At 39.6% G+C, this 27,785-nt stretch overlaps 1 protein-coding gene across 3 annotated transcripts in view; it reads right to left on the bottom strand.

Moving 5' to 3' along the window:
- Positions 1-27,785, bottom strand: part of carmil2 (capping protein regulator and myosin 1 linker 2) — a 53,205-nt gene that overhangs the window by 24,162 nt on the left and 1,258 nt on the right. For all 3 annotated transcript variants that reach the window (XM_051073651.1, XM_051073652.1, XM_051073650.1), the window contains exons 2-31: positions 25,978-26,081; positions 25,278-25,328; positions 24,786-24,845; positions 24,531-24,652; positions 24,151-24,248; positions 23,588-23,658; positions 23,312-23,385; positions 23,138-23,213; positions 22,747-22,835; positions 21,995-22,089; positions 21,260-21,346; positions 20,721-20,830; positions 19,371-19,448; positions 18,485-18,561; positions 16,867-16,971; positions 16,200-16,269; positions 15,979-16,060; positions 14,886-14,982; positions 13,505-13,559; positions 13,025-13,197; positions 12,507-12,575; positions 11,568-11,661; positions 11,366-11,452; positions 10,559-10,687; positions 10,002-10,118; positions 9,158-9,333; positions 7,755-7,842; positions 6,759-6,848; positions 6,578-6,644; positions 3,764-4,305 (exon numbers count right to left, since the gene is read on the bottom strand). In XM_051073651.1, the coding sequence (XP_050929608.1) occupies positions 3,764-4,305; positions 6,578-6,644; positions 6,759-6,848; positions 7,755-7,842; positions 9,158-9,333; positions 10,002-10,118; positions 10,559-10,687; positions 11,366-11,452; positions 11,568-11,661; positions 12,507-12,575; positions 13,025-13,197; positions 13,505-13,559; positions 14,886-14,982; positions 15,979-16,060; positions 16,200-16,269; positions 16,867-16,971; positions 18,485-18,561; positions 19,371-19,448; positions 20,721-20,830; positions 21,260-21,346; positions 21,995-22,089; positions 22,747-22,835; positions 23,138-23,213; positions 23,312-23,385; positions 23,588-23,658; positions 24,151-24,248; positions 24,531-24,652; positions 24,786-24,845; positions 25,278-25,328; positions 25,978-26,081 (3,233 nt within the window). The remainder of the gene's footprint in view (positions 1-3,763; positions 4,306-6,577; positions 6,645-6,758; positions 6,849-7,754; positions 7,843-9,157; positions 9,334-10,001; positions 10,119-10,558; positions 10,688-11,365; positions 11,453-11,567; positions 11,662-12,506; positions 12,576-13,024; positions 13,198-13,504; positions 13,560-14,885; positions 14,983-15,978; positions 16,061-16,199; positions 16,270-16,866; positions 16,972-18,484; positions 18,562-19,370; positions 19,449-20,720; positions 20,831-21,259; positions 21,347-21,994; positions 22,090-22,746; positions 22,836-23,137; positions 23,214-23,311; positions 23,386-23,587; positions 23,659-24,150; positions 24,249-24,530; positions 24,653-24,785; positions 24,846-25,277; positions 25,329-25,977; positions 26,082-27,785) is intronic.

The following is a 27,785-nucleotide window of genomic DNA, read 5'->3' as shown; positions in this document are numbered from 1 at the left end:
AAGCACATGCTTCCAAAGACATGGAACCAGATCTCCATTCTGTTTTTAACATAGCTGTGACTGCAGTTAATTTTGTGAAGTCAAAGGCACTGCAGTCATGTTTGTCGGGATATGGATGCTGGACATGACGCACTGTTGTATCAGTCTGAGGTGCAATGGCTCTCTCGTGGTAAAGTTTTGCAGCGGGTGTTTAAGCTACAGCCGAACACGCTATGCTACCCTCTCTTTTATGAGAGAGGAAAAACCCAACATTGTACAGTTCTTTACTGACCCAGAGCATGTGGCCAAGTTGGCATATCTTGCTGAAATATTCCACATACTGAATAGCCTCAAACTCTCCATCCAAGAAGCCACACATCTATCCTTCAAGTCAGTGACAAAATCCCTGCCCTCATCAAGAAAACAGACCTATGGAGAAGGAGGATAAAAGACGGAATAACAGACATGTTCCCCCCACTGACTGAGTTTCTCCACACAAACAACCTGTCTGTAGCTACAGTGAGGGAGGTTGCCACCTCATACCTCACATCACTGAGCAAGCACTTCAGCTCATACTTCTCCGATGTGAACACTGATGACTGGGACTGGGTGCGCAATCTCTTTGCACCAGCTGCAACAGAAAATGGCCTGACAGGTAAAGCAGAAGAGCAGCTGAATTAACCTGTGATAGGACGATGAAGGCCCGTTTCCAGCAGGTTAATCATGCAAACGTTTGACCCTCCCTCTCACATGAGTATCCCAAACTCACTGCTGAGGCCATGCAAATATTGCTCCCCCTTCCTACCACTTACCTCTGTTAATCGGCGTTTTCTACTTTGACGTCAATGAAGAATACGTCCGAGGCTCGTTTACAAGGGGAGGATGATCTTAGAATCTGTTTGTCATCCATCACTCCAAGAATAGAGAAACTGTGTTGTGAGAGACAGGCTCATTCTTCTCACCAATTTAGTGAGTTATTGATGTGAGTGATGTATGAATTGATTTGTGTGTGGTAAGACTATGATAGAGCCTAATATTGCAATATTGCAATGGGCAATAATACCAATTGATCAGCTATTTGTGGCTGGAGCTCCTTCTGTGGCTCTGAATGAGACTTATAATTTGATGCTTCACTTACAGCTTATTAGGAATGGTTGTTACTAGCTTGTTAGCATCTGGGCTACAAATCATTACTGGCCTTGTTTTAACACATACAATTTCAAATTGGTTTATTTGAAACTCATGATGAAACAGACATCAAGACTGAACCACAAGTACTCATACCTAAACATCTTTATGGGAGGTTTTTTGTCATTGTTTTCCAAAATTACTTCTGAATTTTCTGATCTCTGTGGTTTAGTTTGAGCAACCAATTGGTTCAGATCACTCAGAGCTCATGGACCTTGTTAAAAGAAGCTTGCTGGCAGGAGAAAAAAGCAAATCCCTGCTGCTGTGTAAAACGACACAGAGTAATCTTAACCAGCTGTGCCAGTGGTTTGTTGATGCATATCTTAAAATGATCTGATGTCACGGCTGCAGTTACGCTTTCAGGTTTCCCTTGTGTTTGCTGTGTTTTCCCTCCTTGTCTTCCCTAGTATCTCCTCCCCCTTGTCTCTCTCTCTCTCTCTCTCTCTCTCTCTCTCTCTGTGTGTGTGTGTGTGTTTGAGGTGTGGCAGCATCTGCTCACCTGACCCATCAGCAGTTCACCTACTTCTCATCAATCATCGTCACCAGTAGGACAACCTCCACCTCTCTTACACTCGTCACCAGATTGTTCTGCCATTTAAATGGTATTTAGCTATCAGCTGCTCAGTACATAACAGTGATCTCAGCAATCTCTTGTGTATCTCCTGTGCCTTTACTAACCTCGTCTTTCCTGTGTAACAGTGCGTCTCTTACGCCAGTAACTCTTTTTCTGTCTCTTAGCCTGCATTTGGGTCCAAAAGAAACTAGCCCTAACATCTGACCTATGAAATATACCATGGACAATTTAAAAATGATTCCATCAAAGACCAGTCTTACTGTCTAAATGACCTGAGATCCTGATTCCTGAGGATCTATTGAAAAAAAAGACTGGATCACAAGTCAGTAGCTGGCTAAAGAACTAATGCCTCATTCCTGTGGGATGAAAGTTAGCGATGGGTAAAAACCCATGCTAACAATTTGTGAATTTTTATGTCATTATTTTTTTCAGACAGTCATATCATTTAGCACCAATCAAATCTTTCAAACAAATCTGTTTTTCACATGTAATTATTACATGGATGTTGACAGAAACTGCCAGTCCCATTTAATGTGAATACTGTAACTTATGATACAGGGCTCTTCCTCCTATTAAATGAAATAATGTAAAGCTCACACTTGCATGCTAGCATCCTAAGGCAAGCCTCTCCAAAGTAAAGGTAGCATGCTAACAAGGTAAAGCTAGCCTCTCCTCTCAATTACAGTTAGTGAAGCAAAGATTCAAGCTAGCTAGTTAATTTGTAAAAAAAAAAATAGCTGTTACTTTTCATTAAAACCAATGTCCAGTAACTAGATAGCCTAACTGAATAAATCATTTACTCTTCAGTCATTTGTACAATAACCACAGTATTGTTAGCATACTGGTAGCCAATGTCAGTAGGCTAATGGCTAGTATTTCTCACAACATTTGTTGTTGGGTGACAAATTGCTAAGTGCATGAATAAAATCTAACCACTGGGGACCCACACTGATCACAGCCCAGAGTGTACATCATCCAGTGTGGTAGCCTGGTTTCTCATAAAAAAATTGATTTGAAAAACAATACCACCTTACATGGACACCTACAAACCAGCAAATGTATGTATTTCAGAGAGAGAAATCACACACAACACACAATGTACACACACAAGGTCACCACAGATGAAGAGAAGTTCTCTTTTTCCATTTAAACAGTGACAGCACAGAGAAAGAGACCCCCATTAATGTGAAAACATGAATAATTGAGTTAGTGAAAGCATTCCCAGGAGGACCAGAGAGAGGTAGAGAGAGAGAGAGAGAGAGAGAGAGAGAGAGAAATCAGCACTGGGAACAACCCAGGGAACACCACTCCCAAAATGCATGTGCCTATTTCTCACACACAAACACACACATACACACTCACTGAGCACGACTACATGGAGCAAGAGAATGCAAAGAAAAAGATGGCTACCATTATTACTACAGCATCATAGAAATAATAAGCAATGCAGTGCAATGGAGATAGATTGATAGATAGATAGATAGATAGATAGATAGATAGATAGATAGATAGATAGACATAATGTGAGTATTTTGCTGCATTAATGTAAGGATCCCGGTCATATGAGCAGTACACCCTCTATTGCTTTCATTCCTCCCGTCTCCTCCTCTTTTTACTTTCCCTTTTTTCCTTTCGTTGTTTTCAATTTCTCCATTTCCATCGTTATCGCCTCAGGGATCCCTCTGTAGTCGTGCAATTAGCTTCCCACTTCATCTACCGTTCCCTCTATGCTTCATCCATCTCTCCTTTCCTCCTATCTCTCATCTTTCCGTCCCTGCATCCTGCTCTCTACCTTTGACTGTGGCTGTATTTTATAGAGCATAAATGCCTTATAAAGCATATTTTATATGCACATACAAACACTGTGTGTACATAAAAATGTAAATGCTGTGTGATTTTTCCATGGTTATATGAATATGTATATGCATGTATGTATGTGTGGATACAAATGCATCATCATTTCTGCAAGCTCACTGAAATTGTCTGTGTGTATATGTGTATGATATGTGTATGTGTTCTTACCTGAGGCCTGGGGGAGGGGGGCTGTGTATGTGTGCGTCGCGGCCGCGGCCGGGAGGCAGTGTAGTGCCTTAGAGTCTGTCCCTGGGTGGGTAGAGGCTCCATGGGAGAAGCGGGGGATCCAGAGCTGGGGAGGGGGCCTGGGCTGGGGCCACAGCCGGGGAAGGGAGCCTCTCGTCTGGGTAAGCCTCCACGGCCGGCAGCCTCCTCCTCTGGCACTCGAGTGGAGATGGAGTAAAGGAGGGGGAGACTGGGAGGAGGAATGAACGATGCTCTTCTTGCTCCTGATATTGCTGCTGCAGCATCCACCACTGCCACCACCCCCTCCCTCCGCCCCCTCCCCCTCCGTCCCGGGGGGGAGGGGGACGGGGAAGTGGAAGGGGAAGGGGAGGGGCTTGAGGCCATGACTGACAAGGGGGTTGCTGTCGGCAACCAAGGGAGGCCACATCTTCCTTCTCCTCCTCCTTCCTCTCCGGCACCTCCTCCCCTCTCTCTCTCTGCTCCTCTGTCCCTGGTTTGCTGCTCCCAGTCTGCATCCAGAAGACCTGAGAGAGAAGCAGCATGAATGATGAGCGGAAAGGCACATAGAGAGATAATGAAAGAGAGAAAGATGGAGGGAGGAGGGGAGGGATAGATGGGGAATCCAACCCACGCAGTAAGCATGCTTTTTGCTTGAATGTACTATATGTATTTATAACTAGGACATGTGAAGCTGGATAGGGAAGACATGGGGAGAGACAAGAAAGTGTTAAAAAGGAGAAAAAGGGGGTGTTACGGAAGAAAGACTGAGGGGGAGGAGAGGCTAAGCAACGAAAGGGGGGTGGGCAAAGGGGGGCAGAGCAGAGCATACAAGAGAGAAATAATCAGTTAAGCATAGCCATGCAGAGAGGAAACAGAGAGGAGGCAGAGCAGCAGATGGATGCTGCAGTCACACTGTATTGCACACAGGAACACAGTTATCAGCCTGACACACAGAGCTAACACAGTCATACACACAAGACAAGGTACAATGTGGCAGGGTTAAACCAAATTATTACTAATATTTCAGCTTCAGGATCTTGTCCTGGTCTAAATATTTCAGAGGCATTTGAAATGCAAATTGATGAACACATTTTTTAGAAAACAAAACTCAATTTTAGACATTTAGTAGTTCTGTCAAACACAAGTACAAAGAAACACAAAATTATGAGGAGCAGCTATATTATTTTGCTGTATTATTACTTATTTTATTGTTAGTGTCATATCAAACAAAAAGAGTGAGGATGGGGTGTTGTGAGCAGGAGTGCCCCAGATCCCCCCATGTTTCCTCCCTTCCCCTCATCATTCCCTCCTCCATCTTCTACCCATCTCATCTCTCCCATGGTGAAAGTCACTGGTGTGAAAGTAAACAGGCCATGCTCCAATTAGCCAAACAGTGCTCTGTCTGCCACAGAATGGTTCAGCATGGTCACAGCACACATGAGGAATACAATGAGATGAGATGAAATAGCATGATAGCAGGTCATAATTTATACCTGGGCTCATACTCATACTAATTTCATACTGGATTTCTACAGTAGCAGAACAGAATTTAATCTTGTGTTCACAATCCTGATTATTATTCCATAATAATAAAGTCTTTTCTAATTATACCATAACCAATATAATCATCTACAAATGTGTTTTGTGGTTGAAATAAAAATTGATGGGACTGATTTTAAGTGCATGGGAGCAAATTGGTTCAATCTAAATATGCTCATACACCCCTAACCTTAGCCCCTCTGCTGGTAAAGCACAATGAGTAGCTAATTTGCTAATTTGTTAAGTTGCATTTTCTATCCAGCACTGGTATGGAGGTGTCATGGAGAAAAAAACAGACTAATACATGCTAATTGACTAATTTGATGACTAATTTGTGTCCTTAACGTATGCTTTTGAATTATAATGAAGGGGATTTAGTATTTGTGGGCACCTCCAGGCCAAGCTGCTACCCTGCCACCAACATTCAAGTTACTGTAACAGCAGAAATTTAACATACAGGTGACTACTCAGGTCAGGTCGGTTAGGGTCAAAACACACAAGTGTTTGCAGAAGACCAGTAGCTGTGTTTTGGTACAGACATATGTACACATACTTAATTCACACTTCTCCTTGTCCCTTCAACTCTCTTTTTTATACAGTTGTGATGCTACATTGGACATAGTTTCAGCAAACCTAGCTAGCTTTGCATGCTACCTCTTAGCTGCACACTGCACACAATGTAGCCTAATACAGTTAAACATATACAGTATCGCTTGTCAGGACATGGACAATCTATACAAAACGAGGTAATGCTTGGGTTTAATACAGTTATGTATTTCACTGAAGATAAATGAGTATACTTAAAGCTGCTCTCATCAATGTGTTTGTATTAACAATGGATTACATCACTAAATGTAATGTGAACCTCTTTCCAGCAGTTTTCAGTGAAAAGCTCTGATAAACCCACTCTACATTTCCTGCTCAGCACCAAACAGCTGTCAGACAAAGTTAGAGAGTAACTGTCAAACACAGTGGAGAGTGAGATATTTTTCTCAGTAGTTGGTAAGACCAAATCAGAGGTAAAAGGAGAATGAACATACATCAGGTGGACTTAAACACAGCATCTGTTGGGTGTCTAAATAGTCTTTGATAACATATATCAACACTTTTTTTTTGGTTATTTATGCCAGTTATCAAAATTATTCTATGAACCAAGTAATTTTTAGTCCTGGATATTCACTGTGTAGTTTCTTATTGTGCTCAGATTCAGAGAGAAGGAGGGATATGGATTTCATATTAACAGTCAAAGTGTCTTACTCTTAATTGAAGGGGCAGGCCTCAGGCTCTTGGAGTGGAAACTGTTTCTCCAAAATGCCGGACTGTACTGGTGATGGACAGAGTAAATGTAAGCGGTAGAACAAAAAAGGAAAATCCAACACATAAATGAATGCATGAATAACAGAATGAGTAGAGAGATAAAGGGGTGTGTGTCCCTTACATCATCAGTTGGGAAGTCAGTGTCAACTAGACGGAGCTCTGGGATGCTGGCTTTAAGAGGATTGCAAGAATTTTCTTTCATAAGGCAATTCTAAACAACAAACAAAGAAAAACAGTGCATGAACAAAAATAATACCAGATAATGTTTCTTATAATATACAAGGAAAATATCACTAACAATACTATGTAACTATAGTGACGAGTAAAAAGAATAGGGAAGTTTAACAGCACAACATTCAAGGAGCTATGCTTGTCAACCATCTTATACAGAGTGACACTAAGAACTGGATTTACTGGAAGGTCCTCCTGATGGAGCTAGCAGTTTTCTCCTATTTCAGGTCTTTGTGCTAAGCTAAGCTAAACACATCCTGGACTGTGGACCTACAGATATGAAACTGATTAGTTTTTCCATCTGATTCTGCATAAGACAGCAATGAAAGATATTTCCCAAAACATCCCAGTAGTGTTTGTTCCTGTTGCAATGCCCACTGCCACATCATAGAAATTCTATTTTGATATATCTAAACTGCAAACATGAAATATATTTTCTAGGGAATGTAATCACTGCCTGGATTAGGCAGTTCTTAATAAATTAACAGCTGCAGAATCACCAAAAGGTCGTGGGGGTGGATGACAGGTGTTCAAAGCACATGACTGTTACATCACAGACTGAGATTCACATCCAGAGTCTCGTCTGTAGTTAAGTTTAGGCAACAAAAGTGCTTTGGTTAAGGTTAGGGAAAGATGTAGTTTTTGTGTAAACATAATTAAACTCAATGATTTTCTGTATCAAACCAGACCAGCATCTTTCCTTCACTTTAACCAGGTGCTGTGAGAGCAATGTAGTTGTACAGACACATAATTTCTAGGAAACAGGGCTACCCACTGCAACAACAGCAACTGAGGTCAGTAGAGATAGATTCAACACTATATTAAACACTATATGGAGGACAGTAATCATCAACATGTCATGACACACACACATGCACACATTTACCATTTTGTTCTGTGCCATTGTCAGATCTTGTTGTACTTGTTCGATGATGCTTTCAGCCAAAGAGACACTCATTGTTTGTCTTAGTTCACTGGATGGATGAAGACAGAAAACAAAAAAGCTAAATCAATAATAATTTAATGAATCAATTTATTTGTTATTTACAGTAATAAAAAATATCTTATTTGGACTTCAACACCTTTACCTAGACAATCTCAATTCAGCAGCAGTGCTTTGAGTGAGTAACATGCTAACACAACCCATCAGCACTAAACATAAAGTTGAATGAATGCTAACAGGAATACCATTTATTTAGCATATATCTGGTAAAGTATCTTGACCTGAGAGTGGTGCTAGTCAGAGAATCAGTCCTAGGTCAAGCACTAAAGTCAGTGGTATTAATCCTGTGGGGATCATGAATGTCTGTACCAAGTTTTGTCTCAATCCATCCACTAGTTGTCAAGAGATTCACTAGATAAGTGAGAACTCTGAGCTGCAAGCGACACTAGAGGAAACTCTAGGGAACCACCAAAGTCATTCTGAGGCATCATTTGGGGAACATGAATATCTGGACAAAGTTTCATGAAAATCCAATAGTTGTTGAGAATACTGGACTCATTGAAGGCCACTGTGGTGGCAAAAGCTATATTACCGGTGCCCAGTTGAGGTGGTGGCTTAACTCTTAGCATATGCTACTTAAGTGTGTAGGTTAATGACCTGGTTAGCCAAGACTCTACATAGAACCTTGTGTGAAGTTTTGTCATCTAGGAACAAGAATATCACTCACCATACACACTATAAATTTAAATAATAAAGAAATCTTATCAAAACAGAATGGCTTACTGCACTGCACAGCCTAATTTGCTGGTTACAAGCAAAACAAAGCTCATATCTGAAATGTTTTCACTTAAATTTCCAAAAGTCCAAGAGTCCTGTTATTGATAAAAATGAATTCTTCTTATTATCTTATTATTCTTGATGATTTATCAGTTGTTGTATTGAATGGCATTATATTGTTCTGTGTTTATATTATTTCTTGCTCCTTCTATGTAAATGAGGTGGACTAAATATTAGCAACACATTTCGAGTACAGGCTGCCGGAACCTTTTTTTAGTATTAAATGTTTTAGGTTTACAGTGAGAAAGGAAGCTCCGTTCGCAGACCCTTGTCTAGACAACGTCTCTAATCCTGATTACATGTAAGACGGTAAGTGAATCTGTTGATATAATGTGCAGATTATTATTCCATAGTTCCTGGTTTTACCAGAGAAACAGTTTCTATCCAAGATGTCCTGCAAACTGTTCCTCACAGTCAATCACATCATTCTGCATCTATGGAGATTATACAGTGTGAATGAGGTTCAGTAAACAGACTGAAATGACACTGCTCTCCACAAGTGTTATTACCGCAGTCTGTTGATGATGATCTGCCCTGTGCTCTCCACCAGAGTGCTTCTCAGGAATGTGTGTGTTTGTCTGCATCTTTTGGACACAGACTCTGACAGACACTCGCACACACTTGACCGCTGCACCACCCGTGGACACACTGCCTCTGCACACCTCATCAGGCCTTGAGCCATCTCCTGGAAAACACAGAGCGAAACTTTCATGTCCCAGGGATTTGGGTATATGTTAATGATGTTCAATTATAATCATTCTGCAATAATGATGTGCTGTTACATTTCAGTAGCTAGGTACATTTCCAGGTATATGCTAAAAGTGTGCAACAGTTACAAAGAGAGTTGCTCACTACTTAATGCTGTGTAATTGAAGGAGTTGCTTTCTCAGTGTCACTATCAGGGATCTTGTCTTTTAGGTTCTTCTTTCCTGCAGCTTCCGGGGGGATTTGATTTGTCTTACTCAGGTCTCTCTGAACTTTGTCTTCTCAATGTCCAAACGCCACAGTCCCTGGGTTTTGAGTTTCAGGCTACATACAATTTTGCCCCTTGCACTGTCCCTGCAGTTCCCATCACCATGTGGACATGTTAATAAAGTTAAAAACTTGATTTTCATGGGAGCAGGTTTTAAACTTGCCACTCATATCACAAAACAATGTCAGAGATAGAAAAGTATTACTGTTTCACTAACTTGCTGTTAACTCCTGTCTTTGAGGCACATTATTAGAGGGTTGTCCACATACTACAATTTTACAAAACTGGCATACATATGAAATCTTTATCACTTAACAGTTAGCTGTGCTGTGATTTGGCTTGTGTGATAGGGTGCTCAGTGGGTGTATTTAAATGTGTACCTGTATGCTTTGAGTGAACTCATTGGTCAGTGCCATAGCAGCGTTAGTGAGGATGCTGTTCACCAAGTCTCCATCAGAGGCACTTTTCCTGCCTGCCTCATACAAAGAGGGGAGCAGCTGGAAAGCCAACAAAACATTAGTGGCATCATTTACACTTCCTGGTCACTTTATTAAGTATGCCTATACAATCTAATGTAATCCAGTGAAACAGTTCTGCCATATATCTATAAAGCTCAGAGTGTTGGTAGTGTTGTTTTGGGCTGCATTATATAGAAATGTGTCTCTGTTTGCAAAAGTAGCAGGCAGAACATTAGAGACACCAGAACAATGCAGTCCCATTCAACACATCTGCATAATAATAAACATATTGCAAAATTAACACCTGTCTGACAGTGTCAAAGTGAACATTATTTTCTTTGTAAAGGTAGAATTTATGGCTCAGTTGTTGTGTTGTATTAGACTGCATTAGATTTAATCATATAGTTTGGTTGTGATTATGTTGGCTGATAATGATATGATCCTCAGTGGTTTTCCAAACCCATCTGAGCAGCCTGTACCTTGATGGACTCCCTGGCGTTGTGCAGCACCTCATGTGTTGTCAGGATGTCAGCCTGGACTTCCTGACTGCTGAAGTGGTTTAAACGTTGAAGGCTGTCTTCCAGCTGTCGACACATACCTTGGACCAGCTAAAAGTGAGGACAACAGAGCTGAAGATACAGACCTGGACAAAAACTGGTGGTATCCAGAACTAATATATATATATGTATGTTTTTTAATAAAGACAAACTTTCAGTTAGAGCTCATCTTTGATATGATAGGATTAATTTAATTTACCATATATTTATTGGTAAATGAATTTACTAGAGTCCTGCTGGCCATTGTTATTGCTGTACACACCACCCTCCACCTGCTTTGGTTCTGCTAAGTGTGTGTGCAATTTCATTAATTCCCATTCCCATGCAGTGTTCCCTGCATGGTATTCATAATTTTCCAACTATATTCTGTACTATGAGGATGTGTAGTATTCCCGAAACAACAATGAAAACACATTTATGAGTAGACCCATAACTGTTCCTGCACATACAGTACTAAACATTTTCAAAATATAACCAGTTATAATAATCTCAATTTCAGTGATTACTCTAACAAGACTTCTCTTTTATTCTGATGAAAATATCACTCTGTGGAAACAATGAATACAGTTTTGGAAAGTTTTGTCAATCTCAAATTTTGATTGAAATTTAAGTCAAATCTAGAACAAAGTGTCTCCTACTAACAGCCTCAGGCAGTCACTAACAGTATTTGTATTATTGCTGTTAACTGACCTGTAACTACATATGTTATATTTCTATTATTCCTCTTACCTTTTCAGATTGTTGGGTTCTTAACACTTGTTGAAGTTCCACTGTGTCAGACTGTCTCTGGTTGTTTCTGTCTAAACATTGCTGAATCTGTTCACATTCACACAGAAAGACGGCATGTGAAAGAAAACAAGATGTGAGAAATGACAAATGTACTGTATAATCATTTACATTTTAAAATATTTTTCAGATTATACTCACTGACCTTGTGCAGGGCCTCCTTTGTTCTGTCGGGGTTGTTGCGGTAACTCTGTGTGATGTCAGCCAGAGGGAGAGACACCTGCTGCAAAGTAAAGTTCCTGTCCAACACAGAACCCTGACATCAAAATTCACATCTATCCAAATGGGATTAATCTGCCGTGCATACTGTGCAGTAAAACACACTTCCTTTAGACTTTTAGTCTTCATGGCAGCATGGCTGTTGAGATGGCAGTGTTGGACTTCCACCATTTTGGTCCATACAGAAATATCTCAATAACTACTGGATATATACACATGCAAGTTCCCCTCAGGATGAACTGTAATAACTTTGGTGATCCTCTGACTTTTCATCTAGCTCCAGTATCAGATTAAAATTTCTGCTTCTCCAGTTGATTTATGACCAAATACTTGAAAAACTAACAACATTCCCAATACATCTGTACTTTGTGCTTAGTGCTATTTAGCAAATTTTAGTATGCTAGCACACTGAATTAAGACAGTTAACATACTAAACATTACATCTCCTAAACACCTGCTTGTTTACTACAGAGCCCCTGATGTCCTGAGAAATCATTTTTTGTTGAGTGCACAACATAAAAAAATATCGTATTTCAGGACTTCTGAGAAACTGAACTGTAATTTACTGATTGCATTGTGGTTATTATATTATGGGTTTGATCCAGTGTCTAGATTGCAATTAGCACTGCAGGCCTTGAAAGTGTAAGTTAGCAAAAATGTTGATATCAAATTTAGATAGTTAGCTCTCACTGGTGACTTTCAACTGTGTTATCTGACATCTGTAGCCAAAGCCTCCCATGACATGACAGTACTGTGAACAACATGCAATTAGGACAATTTTTTTTCAGGATTTTTCAGAATTATCTAAGCAGCTATTAGTAGTTGTTTACATGTATGCATGCAAGTGTGTGTGTGTGTGTGTGACCTTTCTAAGGCATCAGCCACATCTTGGAAACCCCTCGCAGTTACATTGTTTCTGTCCCATGTTAGAGTCCTACAAAATAGAGAGAGGTCAGGTCAGGGAAGCTCCCTCAAAGTCTGGTTGCACTATGCAACATCAAATACAACAAACAGTTGCAGCCAGTCAAATACTGAATGTTAGTTTCAAATGATGAAATGGTGACATCTAGTGGCAAACAGTGGAGCAGCTTACAGTGAAAAAATATGTTTATACAGATATATAGAGATAAATAATGTTTGGGTTGTAGAACAAAATATGTTCTAATGTAATGCTGTGTTCACATATAGTGGAACAATTTGCATTATGATGTGTTACAGAAACAGATGCAACCATGATACTGTCTATGGTTCTTAGGATGGCATTTTTCTGTAATTCACTTTTTATTCACTTTTTAATATGAGAAAATGTGATGACAAGTCAGTTACTGTGCCCCTGATTATTGTATCCAACACCTAGGCTAGTGTATGCATGGTTGTGTGTACCTCAGTCTGGTGTTATTCATCAGGGCTTTAGCCAGCATTTTGGCTCCAGTGTCTCCGATGTTGTTTCCACTGATGTCCAGTTCAGCCAAAGAAGCATTGCCACCCAGAGCGCTCAGCAGAATGTGCATCCCTGTCTTTAGCTTGGAGTCACACACTGATAGAGACTGCAAGGGCTGCACACACACACACACACACACACACACACACACACACACACACACCTGCATCAAACACATGTACACCACCACTAATACTGTAAGTCATAACAAATGTATATACAAGTATATTGCACTGCAGTATTCTATTCTGTCTGGCATTTGCAAAAAACAAACAAACAAACAAAAACAACAACAACAACAACGTTGAGATAGAGAAGTAAATAAGTACAGAAATGACACTGTATATCCATCATTTATTGAAATGAGGATCCTAGTATTACTGACACTGAAAGTGAATGAAATGAAAGGAGGTGTCACTCACACACTCTTCATCCTGAATGAGCTGAGCTATACGATGGAGAACATCAGTGAGAGCTCTGAGAGTACATATCAGAGAGAGCACATATCAAACAAAGAAAACAAGGAATATGACATAGACGAGAAAGGACGATATCATGAAATGAGCAAAAGGAGGACGGAAAAATTATCTTTTGAACATTTAGGTAAACCTACAATGTTAGACTGAGAAAGCCAGTTAGGCATGTCGCCACATGGCCACACATGCAGGATGAAAAGCCTGCTGTCATAGCCTCCTCCTGGCTGCATCCCACTGAGTCACTGAGCTCTCTCCAAGAACTCTGCATCTTTTGTATTTTTGCAGTCTTGATGTGATGAATCATACAAGTGGTGATTATAGTTGACACTTTCATACAGTCTAAGAAGCACTTTGTCTGAAGCACACTGAGACCTAGATGAATGCATCAACGTTCAAAGACTTTTTTCTCCCACTACTTCATTAGGCATTATGTCACTTGGGCCTTGTGTATCAACAGTAGATTTCACATATGCAGTGCATATTATTTATTTCTAGTGAATTTATAAGTATAAGTTTTCAATTTGTGGCTACATGACAATTCAGTTATCTCCAGCTGTCTGTGTGCAAAGGTTTATGCATATATAGTACTGTGCAAAAGTTTTAGGCACTTCAGATGTTTTTAGTCTGATCCTTCATCTGTAGCATCAGGGAGGTGTCTGATCAGAACAAGGAGTCCTGATCTCAACATCATGGAGTCAGTCTGGGATTACATGAAGAGACAGAGGACACTGAGACAACCTGAGTCCACAGAGGAACTGAAGGAACTTCTCCAAGATGCTCGAACAAACTACTTAAGTACAGGTAGGAGGGGGGAGGGGTATAATAAGAAATACTAATCTGATTTAGGTTTTGTCTGTTTGCTGCACTGTGCATGAATAAAAATTAATCAGCTGATTATTTTTGACCTAACTTTACCTTTAGCACCTAAATCTTTCACACAGTACTGTATATCTACAGACAGGTGACAAATTAAAGTGAAAACCATAGTGAGGTGCTGATTCTGCAAGTCTCTGAACTCTGTCATGATGATGGTGGTTTAGAGCGCTGTCTAACATGTCAGGCCATACACCCCCATAGATTTCAATATAGCTGTGATATGTTGACTATGGAGGCCACAGCATATAATACACATCATTTTCATACTTATCAAACCAATCAGTGACCCCTCATGCTCTATGGATGGGGGCACTGCTTTTCTGGTTCTCCACTCATTTTTTTGTGGAAATTCATTTGTCACCTGTCTGTAGGTAGAAGATGAGGTGGTAGAGTAAAAGGATCATGTACAATGGAGCATGTACAACATGGCTTTGTATTATTTTCCCCAGACCTGGACTTCATGGCAAAGTTTCTCCCCAGCGCGAGGCGTTGAAGACAGTGACATCGACCGACAGACAGAACCAGAGTCACCATGTCATTCTCAAAGCCTACAGCCCAACAGGGGACGAGGAGGGGGAGAGAGGGAGCAGCACAGAGATTATCATGTCAACATTAAGACAAAAATGGGTGTTTGAAATAGTCATTAACAATCATTCATTAAATATTTCAAAAATGAAAAGTATATCCATATTTCAGTGAGATGTGTTAATCAAATTGTAAAATTGTAAGTATGTGTTCTTTCATCTGCTAATAAAAACAACTAAATGTGCTCTCCCTCAATAACCTGTAGCCTTAACATTCGACTTTCCATAACCGAATTTGGGCAACATCCCTCCACAATGTCAAAGGTGTTTTAATAGAGGCAAACTAAAGGAGGCTACATTTTATGAATTAACTTTATCGCCTGGTTCAGTTTGTATGTTAAAGGCCTTTCATTGCAAATAAATGATAATGGCGCCTCTGGCTGTCAGACAACCAAAGACTCCAGGAGGTCACTGCTCCTAGCTGAGTAACAGTCCAGCTCATAACCACCTGTAAAACCACAGCTTGCTGTTTATACACTTCATTTTTCATGTGGATTAAACGAATGAGATGCAACATTTTATACTGTGGTTTCCCCCCTGTCCACACTCATTGTGCTAAACAAAACTGGCTGTCTTTGAGGTTTGAGAGTGAACATCTAAATAGAGTTTAGTGACTTTACAGAAACTTTAGTATAGTTATACTTTAGTATATATATGTTCTTTTTTTTTAATCTTATTTCAAAAAACTTAATGGGACATTGCTTGCAACAAAGTTAGTCTTGCACAGCACAATATCAGTCATTAACAGTAACACTAGTTTTGCCCAGCACAGAGGTGATTTAACAGGTGAATGGGCTATCACCGGAGTTAAACCATGGAGCTGCAGCAGGTCAGTTCTGCCAGTTTACCATCTAAGGCTAATTGCAGGATAATGTCCTGAATTGGAATTGGAGGATTATTGTGAAAATTGTATGATGTGATGTGTGTGTGTGTGTGTGTGTGTGTGTGTGTGTTGAATACCATTGTCAGAGATATCCAGAGTTTTGATCGCTCTAGCTTCAGAGATGTGCTCCTGTATTACCTGGGCTCCCGCTGAACGTAGCTACACACACACACACACACACACATACATACAAGCACACAATAATTTGTATACTGTGGCTTCTGCTACCCATCGTTACAAATGAAAAAGGTGCTTTTGCATATGTGTGTGTGTGTGTGTGTGTGTGTGTGCACTGTACCTCACAGCTACTGAGGTCCAGCTCCAGCCCAAAGAGATGATTGTTGGTTGCAAGACCCTGTAGTAAGTACCTAGTTGCCAAACAAAACATTTGAAATATATGAAATAAAAATACATGTTAGAGCACAACTGCTTTGGCAGCTCTCACCCCTTCAACAGACTCAGGAACCACAAACCCCCAGTTGAGTGTAGTTTGCTGAAATGTGAAATGAAACATGTGTCGGGTGTATGTGGACAGATAATAGTACTATGAATGCAAAGAAAATAGTCATTTGTTGGCTTAAAAGGAAGTCTGTGTTGTCAGACATATGTCTGCATGAGGGTCAGACTATGGTTGCTGCTTGTATAAAACACAGTGTATGCTAATGTTTCCAATAGCTGTTTTTCTGTTGTTTGATATCACTAAGCACACATGACCAACAACAGTTTATTTAGCCACTAGCTGCCTTGGTAGCTAAGTTAGCAAACACAAATGTGCATATGCACTGTTATCCTCACTAAAGCACATTGATACAGGGTGGAGTATTAGCACTGCTGTTTTATTAAGATGTATTAAACGTGACAAACTACAGACCTCATGTAGTGAAGAATGAACGTTATGTTACTCAAAATAAATAAATGAATGAAAGTGAATATTAAATTTGTGTATTTATTGGGAGTTAACACACCTGAGGGCTTGTGGAGGTAGTTTGGTTCCAGATAGGCTGACATATTTTAGCTCACAGCTCTGGCTGAAGAACTCCAGAATGGTCTTCGTCACATCCCGCACCTTTCTACACACACACACACACACACACACACAAATACACACAAAGTCATAGGCTGTGTTTTCTTCTAGCCCACTTTTATTACCCACACCATGGAAATTGTGTTAGATTGGATCATAGAATTTGATTCCACCAAATTATTCATTTCAGATTTCCAGTCATGTCACAGTCTACGCACTAGTCATCCTCAGCTCGTCACCTGACTCATCACCTGCCTGTACACCTGCCCTGCATTTCCTCCATTAGCCTCATACTCCAGCCACCCAGTGCCAGATGGTCTTTGCTGCCTTAACATTACAGTTCTTTGTGCTGTTTTACCTGCCTGCCTTTTTCACTGCACAACTTTTGACATCACAACATCACCAACAAGATTTATTAATTTCTATGACTGTTAAACACTTACAAATTCTTTTTCAACTTCTGTCTGTAAATACTCAGTGCTGCTAGTCTCACACTAGACTGCTGTTGTACATTTATATAGATATTTATATATTTAATATTTAATCCATACTGCTGCTGCTAAATCCTACTGTACATATCTAATATTTATATTTATACATATTTATTCATATTCTGCTTACAAAATTTTTGCACAAATACTGCACTGAAACTGTAAAAAACTGAGGCCTATGCAAACAAAATTTCGTTCTGTATACACTTGCTGCATACTGAATGACAATAAAAGTCTGTCTAAGTCTAAGTCTAAGTCTATGTGTCTGTCTGGGCTCTGGTATTTTTGCGAGCAGGCTCATTGACAGGACTTAGACAACTAACATGGAACAGAGACATTGTTACTGCTGTGAGTTCCACATGTGCTTTTCCTCCTCCAGAAAAGGTCTTGGTTGTGTCTGAAATCATCCACTAAAATGTGTATCAGTTTTCTATAGTGTTATCTGAATGTTTAGTCAGAATTATTTTGCTCTGTGGAGTGAATTACCCCACAGTGCATCATGAAAACGATGTGTGGATGGTAACTAACTGCTCTGTGCAGAAAATAATGGATTAAAAAAATGTTCATGAAATACAGAGGTAGGAAACAATATAAGAAAATGCCACTGAAAAGCTATGTATAGAACATATACAAGTACTTTAGTACTGCTACCGTAGTTGTAGTACTACAAGTATTGTAGTACAATACTCAGAATGGTAAATGGACTGCACTTATATAGTGCTTTTCTAGTCATACCAACCACTCACAGCACTTTATACTACAGCTAACATTCACACACACATTCATACACCACTTGTCCTACATATATATGAAGCGCTCTAACACACCCATCCACACACCTATGATACATCTGGGGCAAAGTGGAATTCAGTATCTTGCTCAAGGATACTTCGGTGGGGATCAAACCACTAACCTTCCAACCCGCTCTACCTCCTGAGCTGCCCTGGTGGCAGTCTGTTCCATGAGTCTCAGTAATGCAGAGAGAACGTCAAGTTCACAGGTTTTAAATCTCAAAAACTAACACACTGAGGACCACTGATGTTACAGAGCTGTGACAGTGGAGCTGACCTGTGGCTGAAGGGGTTCCTGGCCAGGTTCAAGTGAGTCAGTTTGTAACAACATCCAGCAGACAGGGACACAAATAACTGCAAGAGAAAGTATGAATAAGTAAGTGTTTTGTACAAACTCACTAAAACAGACGCTCAACACACAATATTAATAAGACATAAATCTGGCCCCTATATACATGCAGCCTCAGTGCACCCTTTTCCCCTTTTAATATGTCCACTGCCACAAATTTTACAAATAACCATGTAAATACATGTATCTGTTGTAATTATTAAGGAAATTAGTAATGAAGTGTTTAGCATGCATTTAAGGAAGTTTTTTCTCAACACACTGTAATTACTGCAACAAGTTCTAGCCCATATTGCAATATGGCAGTAGCCTAATGAAATGTATTAAATATAAGTATTAAAGGTGTAACCACAGGATTATCACCATCTGACTGACCATTCTGAAACACTGCAAGCGTTCAAAGGCTCTAATATTGTTTTAGATAGAAAGAGAAACAGTCTGTTAAACAATTTATCCAGCCAACACTAATAGTTTATATTAACAATAAATTAGTAAGAATAATAGATAAACTTTTAGCTTTTAGGCAATTTAAATAAGTAATAGGATGGAACTAGATTAAATCTCACAGTCAGTCATAGCTGAAAATGTCCTCTATTTTAATGCCATATGATACACCATTATGTTCTGTTAACCATCTGTATATTTCTACACAATTTAAATAAGAACATGTAACTAAGATTAAATAAATTGCCCTCTACATTCAGTCTTTCTGCTAAGCAAGGTTTACCATATCCTGGTGAAAGGATGAAAGCCATATTGACCTGCAACAGCGAGCTGACAAAGAGAGATAGATTTATATAAACTGTCTCTCACTGACCGTGTCCAGAGGGCAGTTGGTATCACTGAGGTCCAGATGACACAGAGAGTTAGTGCTGGACAAGAACTTGAAGAGAAACTGCAAGACACACACACACACACACACACACACACATAATTTATATACATATAGTGTAATAATGTTAAGGATGCAGGGGCATGGTTTGCTGCAGAGAGTGCACAGTTAAAGTGTTGCTGAAAAATAAATCAGATGTCAAACAGATGTTATTCCCACAAGCCGGTGTTAACTGGTCCGTCCCTGAACACATCCCTGAACAGATACCAGGACTTTCAGCCCAGAAAGTAAGCGATGTGGACTGCTCCTTTAAATATTGCATAATTACAGTTGTATATCATGTTATCCACTTTTTGTAAGTGTAGAAAAATTTTAGCATTTTTGCAAAAACTGCTTTTGATAAAGTGCTTTTGTAAAAATACATTATGTGAAAAAACCTGTTATACTTCACGCAAAAAATTACTTCAAATTGTACTTTGAAGTCTTGTACTCTGCAGTGGAGTGCCTGTAACCTCAAGAAAACTGAATTTTGTTTTAAGTTATCGTTTTCACAGCACTCAATAGTTTGCACTGATCACATGTGCAGAATATACTCAGTATTCTGGAGCATGTAGCTAAAGCCAGCTAAGGTGGGATTTTTGTTTTTAATCAATATTTTATCTGCACTCCCACTTAATCTTAATCTTTTTTCTCCATCTTTAAAACAACACAATTTAACGCGGCTGAACAACAGTGGCCTCTTTATGATTCTTGATTCTTGTCGCTCGGTTGTGCGCCTCTCACAGGCAATGGTAACTGCTCACCCCAAGTTACACAGTGTGAGAACAAAACCCTTTAAAATTTGTGGAAAGCTCCACATTATTGATTTATTATTAACTCATGAAGAATGTGTGTATACATACATGTGTATACATACATGTGTGTGTGTGTGTGTGTGTGTGTGTATATATACATATATATATATATATATATATATATATATATATATATACATAAAATAAAACTTCAGAGATGTGTTACATGTGGTCCATTTAGTCTGTTTTATATTGGCCATAATTTATAATCTTCCTAAAAGGACAAATGGGTCTGGGCTCTTGTGGGTTAAGTTAAATAGTTACATAATGTTGTTTTAACACAGTGTCCTGCAAGCACTCAGTCACTGAGCTGGAACTGTACCAGCCTGCTGTGATTTCCCCCAAACCTTCAAATTACAGCTCCACTTCTGGGAATGTATATATAACATGTGTATTGTATATGTATGCATGATGCATCTGTCTTCAATCCACACCATTTGACATGAAACACACACACACACACACACAGAGCAGAGCGTACCGTGGCCTCTTCAGTAACCAGGCTGCTGGGATTACCAGACAGATCGAGGTGTGTCAGAGAAGCTGAGAAGAGCTGATTGGAGGATAACAGCTGACTCAGACAGCCAAGACCTGGAAACAGATGCATCAGACCGCAGCACAAATAGTGGTCATGTTGTTAGAGGAAGACATTTGGGGACAAAAACTGTGTCACCAACTGGGAAAATGCAGATTTTTGGGTCATTGGGTAAATAATGGTTATGGTTGGGGTTTGGGTAAATGTACTTGTAAATGGACTTGTACTTATATAGCGCTTTTCTAGTCATATTGACCACTCAAAGCACTTTACACTACGCGTCACATTCACCCATTCACACACACATTCATACAGCACTTGCTCTATGCACATTCACACCCATTCACACACCGATGATACACACATCAGGGGCAACGTGGGGTTCAGTATTTTGCCCTCCAGGAAAGACTCCAGGAAATTAATACAAATGAATACAAGTCTGCAAAATGAGTGTGTGTGTGTGTGTGTGTGGTGTGTGTGTCTACCTCTAGCAGTCATTGAGACCCGGGACAGAGAAAGGTGCTTGAGTCTCTCAGCTAGATTCCCCAGCTCTTGACTGAGAGCTATTACACCTTTAAAAACACACATACAAAATATGTCTGAAATCCAATGTGTGCATTGACTTAAACAACCAGCTGTTTTATAGTACACCCTGTACACACAAAGAAATACCAATGCTATGTTCATTTAAATGTACAGCTGATATTAATTCAGTTGCCACTTCTTGTACTATTGACCTTTTTCGTGGTTTTTCATTTACTTATATTTCTGGTACTGATGGAGCCAGCGATAATGTAATGTAAAGTGCTTTTCCTGCTCTGACAAGTTAAAATGTCTGCTGTGAAAATGGTCTACTGTTGCACTAACGATATGTGAATTTATTAGTATTACTGAAGAAAACACACTGTTTCACATGTGGTCCATCCTTGTATCTGGTAGCCATGTTTATCTTACCTGCTTGTGCAATTGTATTATCAGAAATACTTTACCTTAACTTTCCTGACCCCAGTATATTTAAGGGGAAGATGAAACTTCTCCTCTTAAAGGCAGATTTTTCCTCTTTTTGTAATTAAGCTACATGCTTGAAGCTCATGAATATAGCAACTGACAGAACTTCACAGAGGAAGACATGAAACAGTACAACTGCAGCCTGTGTCAAGATGGAAGCTCTAATCTAATACCATGCTTGTGCCACTCAGATATGATATGTAAAAGCTCACCTTTGTCTTCGATTGGATTGCCTGTGAGGTTGATGGAACACAGGGCAGAGGAAGTGTGCTCCCGCAGGGCAGCAGCCATTTTGATTGCAAAGTCCCTGCAGCAGAATAAAAAGGTTTCTTTTCCATCTCAATCAATAACTATAACTTAGACTTTAAATTAGACCGAGAGACAGCCTGTTCAGTTTCAGTCTTTCACAGGTATAGTTTCCTTAGTTAGGACAAACCTTATGGTTTATTGTCTCTTGGTCTATCTATGTACACATTCAAAATATCAACCAACTGAAAGCAACAGATTTTTGCCCACACATTATCTGAGGAATTTATTGCAAATCTTCCCAGGATCAGTGGTGACACACAAACACACAAACTTTTATCACAAGTGAACATTGACTTACATCGATGAAGTTACAGGCTGATGGCATAGATTTGTTTAACAGTACTGAGGGCTCTCTACCACAGCATCATTACATCCCAGTTTTAAACAATCTGGCCAGTCCAGAGCACCTCACCTGTGGCCAGAGTCCACCTGTGCAAAGCCCCGTTTAACATTTACAGAGCTCGAGAATTATCTATACAAGTTTGAAGCTCTTTCCAAGGAACATCTATTTTAAATCTAAACTGTGAGTCACTGAGCACCATCCCTAAAGAAGTGGAAGTTGAGAGTTTCATGCACCTCAATAAGTCTTGTTGAGGGAAGTGTTTGTTCACTTTTACCTGTCTACATATCTGCACACAATCACACACAAACTCACAGTTTGAGTCCACTGGCCTCCAGCGAGAGCTCCTCGAGACTGGGAGATCTGGACAGCAAGAAAGTCAACTGCTGCTGGACATCTACTGACTGAAGGGACAAGGACAGAGAGACAGACAAAGTCTAAAACAAATATCCAGTCTGATATTATTCATGCTAACTCATGTGTTTAAAATCATGTGAAACACCCTTTGCCTCCTCCTGACTGAGCATTGCTGTTGATCTGATAGCTTACTTCAAGCAGTGCTGATGAAAGGTCCTTTAACTCAAATGTTGACTCTTCTACTTTTTTTTTCAGTGTGTGAACTATCTCCTTACAAAACTGGGTTGTGGACTTGGAATTCGAGAATGCAAATCATTTCACAGTTCTTTAATAACACTAGACTGTTTACCAGCTTGAGTTCTTTGCAGCAGATCCTGGTAAACCACTGGTTGAAAGACAGAGCTGCAACTGCCAATGCCAAGTCTCTGACAGCAGAGGAGAGGAGAAACAAGGAGAGGAATTTAAGCAGATTATGTGACTGAAGTGAGGTAAGATTGGATGACACAACTACACTGTATCTCACCTGCTTTCTAAGTGGCTGAAGTCCTGCAGGTTGAACTGTTTGGAGTTGTGGGTGTAGTAGATGTTATCAACATCCTGCCAAAGTAGTTAGCCATGCTTTAGCTGGATACACCAGTGCCAACATTGGGTTATTTTCAAGTGGCTGTATAATGTCACTTAATTATTTTATGGAATAGGGCATATTAGAGTAGTCTAAGTTGATTCATCATCATTATTATTATCATTATTAGCAGCAGCAGTAGTAATAGTAGTTAGTAGTAGTACAGTAGTGGCTTACCCACTGAATTTCCTCTCTAAATGGCATCTCATTGAAATCACAAAGAGCAGCATAGGTATCAGAGAATCCTCCTGTGGAACACACATTCAAACATCTACATGAGCTTCCTATAGAGGCAAATATATCAGTGACCATCTGGGTAAACAGAACAAAAAATACACTTCTGCTAGATACAATGGCTGTCACTTTTTAGTCAAAATTCAAACACTCATTTAAACGTGGGAAAGAAATAAAAATGTGAACTGTAATGACTCGTTATTTAAAATTCTAAATGTACAGACTGCTTGCAGTAGAATGTGAATGTGAATGGTTTCCCCCCCGCAACCCTTAAGAATAAGGCGTGTAGAAGATGGATGGATGCATTGATGTTAGAGGGAGTGGTCAAGCAGAGGGCATTCTTAAAAACAGTTCGATCTTGGCTTTTGAAAAAGCCTGCAAGATACCCTAGCCTTCACTGCACAGGGTGAAGGTCTCATCTCCAGCTTCATCAAAGTATGACAATTTAACAAATGGCTCATTATATGTCAACACAGACACTGATAAGATGTGAAAAAGTGCATTACCACAGGAACCAGGCTGACTATTGAACTGTTCTTCTATCACACCAGTCAATGTGAGGAGTCTCTGCTGGAGATCAGGAGGAATCGTCTTCAACAGCTTTCTGAGGATTGAAGGGTAAGAAATAAACTGTGAGACTGAATGACCAGACTAAGAGTCTACAGCAGCTCTGTGAGGCTGTGCTCAAGCACAGTGGTGCTTTGAGCTAAATGCTAACAACACCATGTTAACATAAAGTCTACAGTACAATGCTAATATACTGATGTTTAGCCTAGTTTAGTATGCTATCATGCTAACATTTGCTGTGCTGTGAAAGTCAAATTCTGCATCAAGGACATGAAAACTCATTGCTGTGTGTTTTAGCAGACTGTGGAGTGAGACCCACCCTGGAGATGAATCAGGGAAGATCCTCTTCAATGAGGCAGTAATGTGACTGACCATAGCTTCAAGATCCTCAACACATGATACACTGAAAGACAAAGTCTGCCTGTCTGTCTCCAGCACAATCTGCAACACACACACACACACACACACACACACACACACACACACACACACACACACACACACATCACATCATAAATGCCTGATGTTAACTTTCTGTGAAAACACATAAGCTGTAGCTTATTTTGAGCTGTACCTGTGTGAGGCTGTGAATGTTGATGGAGCAAATCTCCAGGTAGCTGAATGTGCTCTCCACCTGAACACATTGACACAGACATGTATGTGAAAACACACACACACACACACACACACACACACACACACACACACACACACACACACACAATATTTTCACAATGCATAGATGTCACCACCATGGTTTAAAACTGAAATTAGTCCTTACAAACTTAACAGTACAAGAGGAAGATATCTAAAAATCTCTGTGTATAAAACCAAAACTGTCTGCATGGCTAAACAGGCTTTACAACAGAGCCTTAAAATCAAACCGTGTCTGCTTAAAACTGTCATCATCAGGTTTCAGATGTCTATAAATTGAAAGTATTTCCATCAAACTGTGAGATCCCTGCAACATCCCTGCCACTCCCATCTTCCAGTCCAGATTTATAATGTGACACATTAAAGTGGTCAGAACAACAATAGGCGTTTTAACATTTGAGTGATGATTTACCCTGACAGGTTGCTTGTTTATAACCAGGTAACCTCTCCACAGGCTCAGTACCTGTGACAGAAAGACATGATTAGAAGGAGAGATACAAAACAATCATTATGAGACAGGAACAAAAGGTCATCGTGCAGGTGTCACCTGATGCTGTACTTTATATATATTATACATATTCTTGGAAAAATGTAATAAAATGCCACAAAGTGACACACAGTGAATTTGTTGTTTTTGGGGACCCGAGAGTCTGGTGTACACTTTGGTTTGGTGATCCAGCCTTGCCAACGACAGGCCAAGTTGTACATACACAGGTACAACTTGGATTAAACAGAACCATAATACAAAATTGTGCACACCAGTCCTTCACATATGCACATACCTATAATTATCTATTTATCAAAAGCAAATACACCAGAGGTTAACATCAGGGTAGCACTCACTCACCTAACTTGAAAAAGTGGACAGCAGGACTGAGGACTGCAGTTATGCTGGAGTGTATTTTGCCATGTTGAGAAGAATAATAATTTTTGCTGCTTCACATAATAAGAGAGTCACTGTGGCTCTGTGTCTTTCTACTCATTTAATATAAAGGGAATCCATCCATGTTGCATAAAAGCTCAAATTATACCTGGTTTATATCTACAGTAAGCATAATAATATTAGATAGAAAGTCTTTATTGTCCCATGAAGGACTTTGTCCATCACTCACCACAAACCTGTTGGCCGACCTCCCACATGGCTGACTGGAGTGGTTTATAACAACAGGTGTCACCACACAGACTCTGTGAGGCTTCAGCAGCTCTGAGATCTGATCTGCTCACAGGATCACAGACACAAACAGGATCACTGTCAACTACAGGCTGACTGAACTGATGTATCTGTCATGACAGCTTCTACAGACTAGACACAACGCGCCATTCAATCATTTCAGGGTTAGCATGGTTTTAGCGTAGTATTTTCATGAGGTTGAAGTTATTGTCAGAGCAGCTGGGTCAGGGAGGGGGCTGGTGTTTTTCTCTGCTCTCTCCCATCAGGGTCAAGTGTAATGACTGAGCGGAGTGAGAATATCACAGGATGGAAACAAGGTTATTTCTGTCAGTTGCCATGACATATTTGGCAGTATTACTAAGGGGGTATGACACATGCAGTGACAAAACTAGATGGAACTTTTTTTTGTTTTGTCTAACAGCAGTCAAAGGTTTCTGCAGGAAGGTAAGCAGATGTCTGACTTTGATGACTCTATAAGAAATTAGACTATGCTTTAAAATAATTCCAGTGTTTTTGTCATATTTAATCATTTTGTACTATTAATACTTCTCTAGACTGATGTTCTCTATGTACTTTGTGAATGTAATAGGTCCTCTGAAAGGAACCAATTAATGGAGGAACAAAAAATGTTTCAACTGTTGGTCACTGATTGGGAACCACAACAGCCACAAGTGGTTTGATGTATATTGTGAGGTTTGTCAGTCAAACCAACATTTATGAAAATAATTCTGGGCCACAATTAGCTCTATCTAGCATTATGATATGGCATCAGCTCCTCTTTCAGGAACTCTTTCATTTTTCAGTGCTGGATCTTGTCTCTCTAGTTTGGTTGGCAAACAGCCAAGGTAGCCATATCTACTTGAAGTAAAAAACTGAAAGTAAACACGCCCAACACTGTCAGTTATGTTCTGCCTGAATTTGACCTTTTTTGTTACTTGTCAAAATAAGACATCTAGAAACACAGTTAAAGTCTTGATTTGTTACAGCCTGATCACTTTAATGGCATGAAAGGAAAACATGCCGTAGACCACATGGATTGAAAGAATAAATATCATGAACATATTCAACCTCATGATGATTTTTTTTTTGTTTTATTTTTACATTTTATCTTCAGATGTTGTTCATTTCTTTTATTCAGTCAGTTGTGTTTTGTCTTTAATGCAGCACATTAAATCAAATCTATATCTTTAAATGATAAATTGAGCAGCACTTTACCATTAGGTCTCCATATTTAGCATTTATAAGGAGTATATAAACATTTGATAAATTGGCTATAATGAAGCTGTAGGCAGATCCACGTGTTTTGTTCCTCCTCCTATGGATGAGAGTGGAGCCTGCAGTGTAACAGATCATTTATGACATAAAAACACAGTTGTATAAAATATGTCTTCATGGGAAAAGTTTGAACACTGACAAATACTGTATATTAATAAATACTTTCGGTTCACTTTCCTCATATCTGCCTAATAACTACGTCACGGTATGTTATAAACCATTTATTAAATGTTTGTATACTGCTTATAAATGCTAAACAGAGGGACTTAAAGAAAAGTCTTACCATGCAATTTTGAGTTTGGAATGATGTCTGGAGTGGAAATGGTGATGGTCAATTCATTGAGAAATAGCATCTGTAGCCTCTCCTGTCCCTTATGTTTATTATTATATAACTACTATATAATAGTAATTTGTATTATTATATAATAAACTTTTCCATCTCTTAGCCTAGTTCATATCATTATTAACAAACCA

The sequence above is a fragment of the Lates calcarifer genome, linkage group LG10 (genome assembly GCF_001640805.2).
Source record: "Lates calcarifer isolate ASB-BC8 linkage group LG10, TLL_Latcal_v3, whole genome shotgun sequence".
In the NCBI taxonomy this organism is placed as follows: Eukaryota; Metazoa; Chordata; class Actinopteri; family Centropomidae; genus Lates; species Lates calcarifer.
Note: the sequence above shows the minus strand (reverse complement) of the source record. Positions and strands in the feature narration are given on the sequence as shown.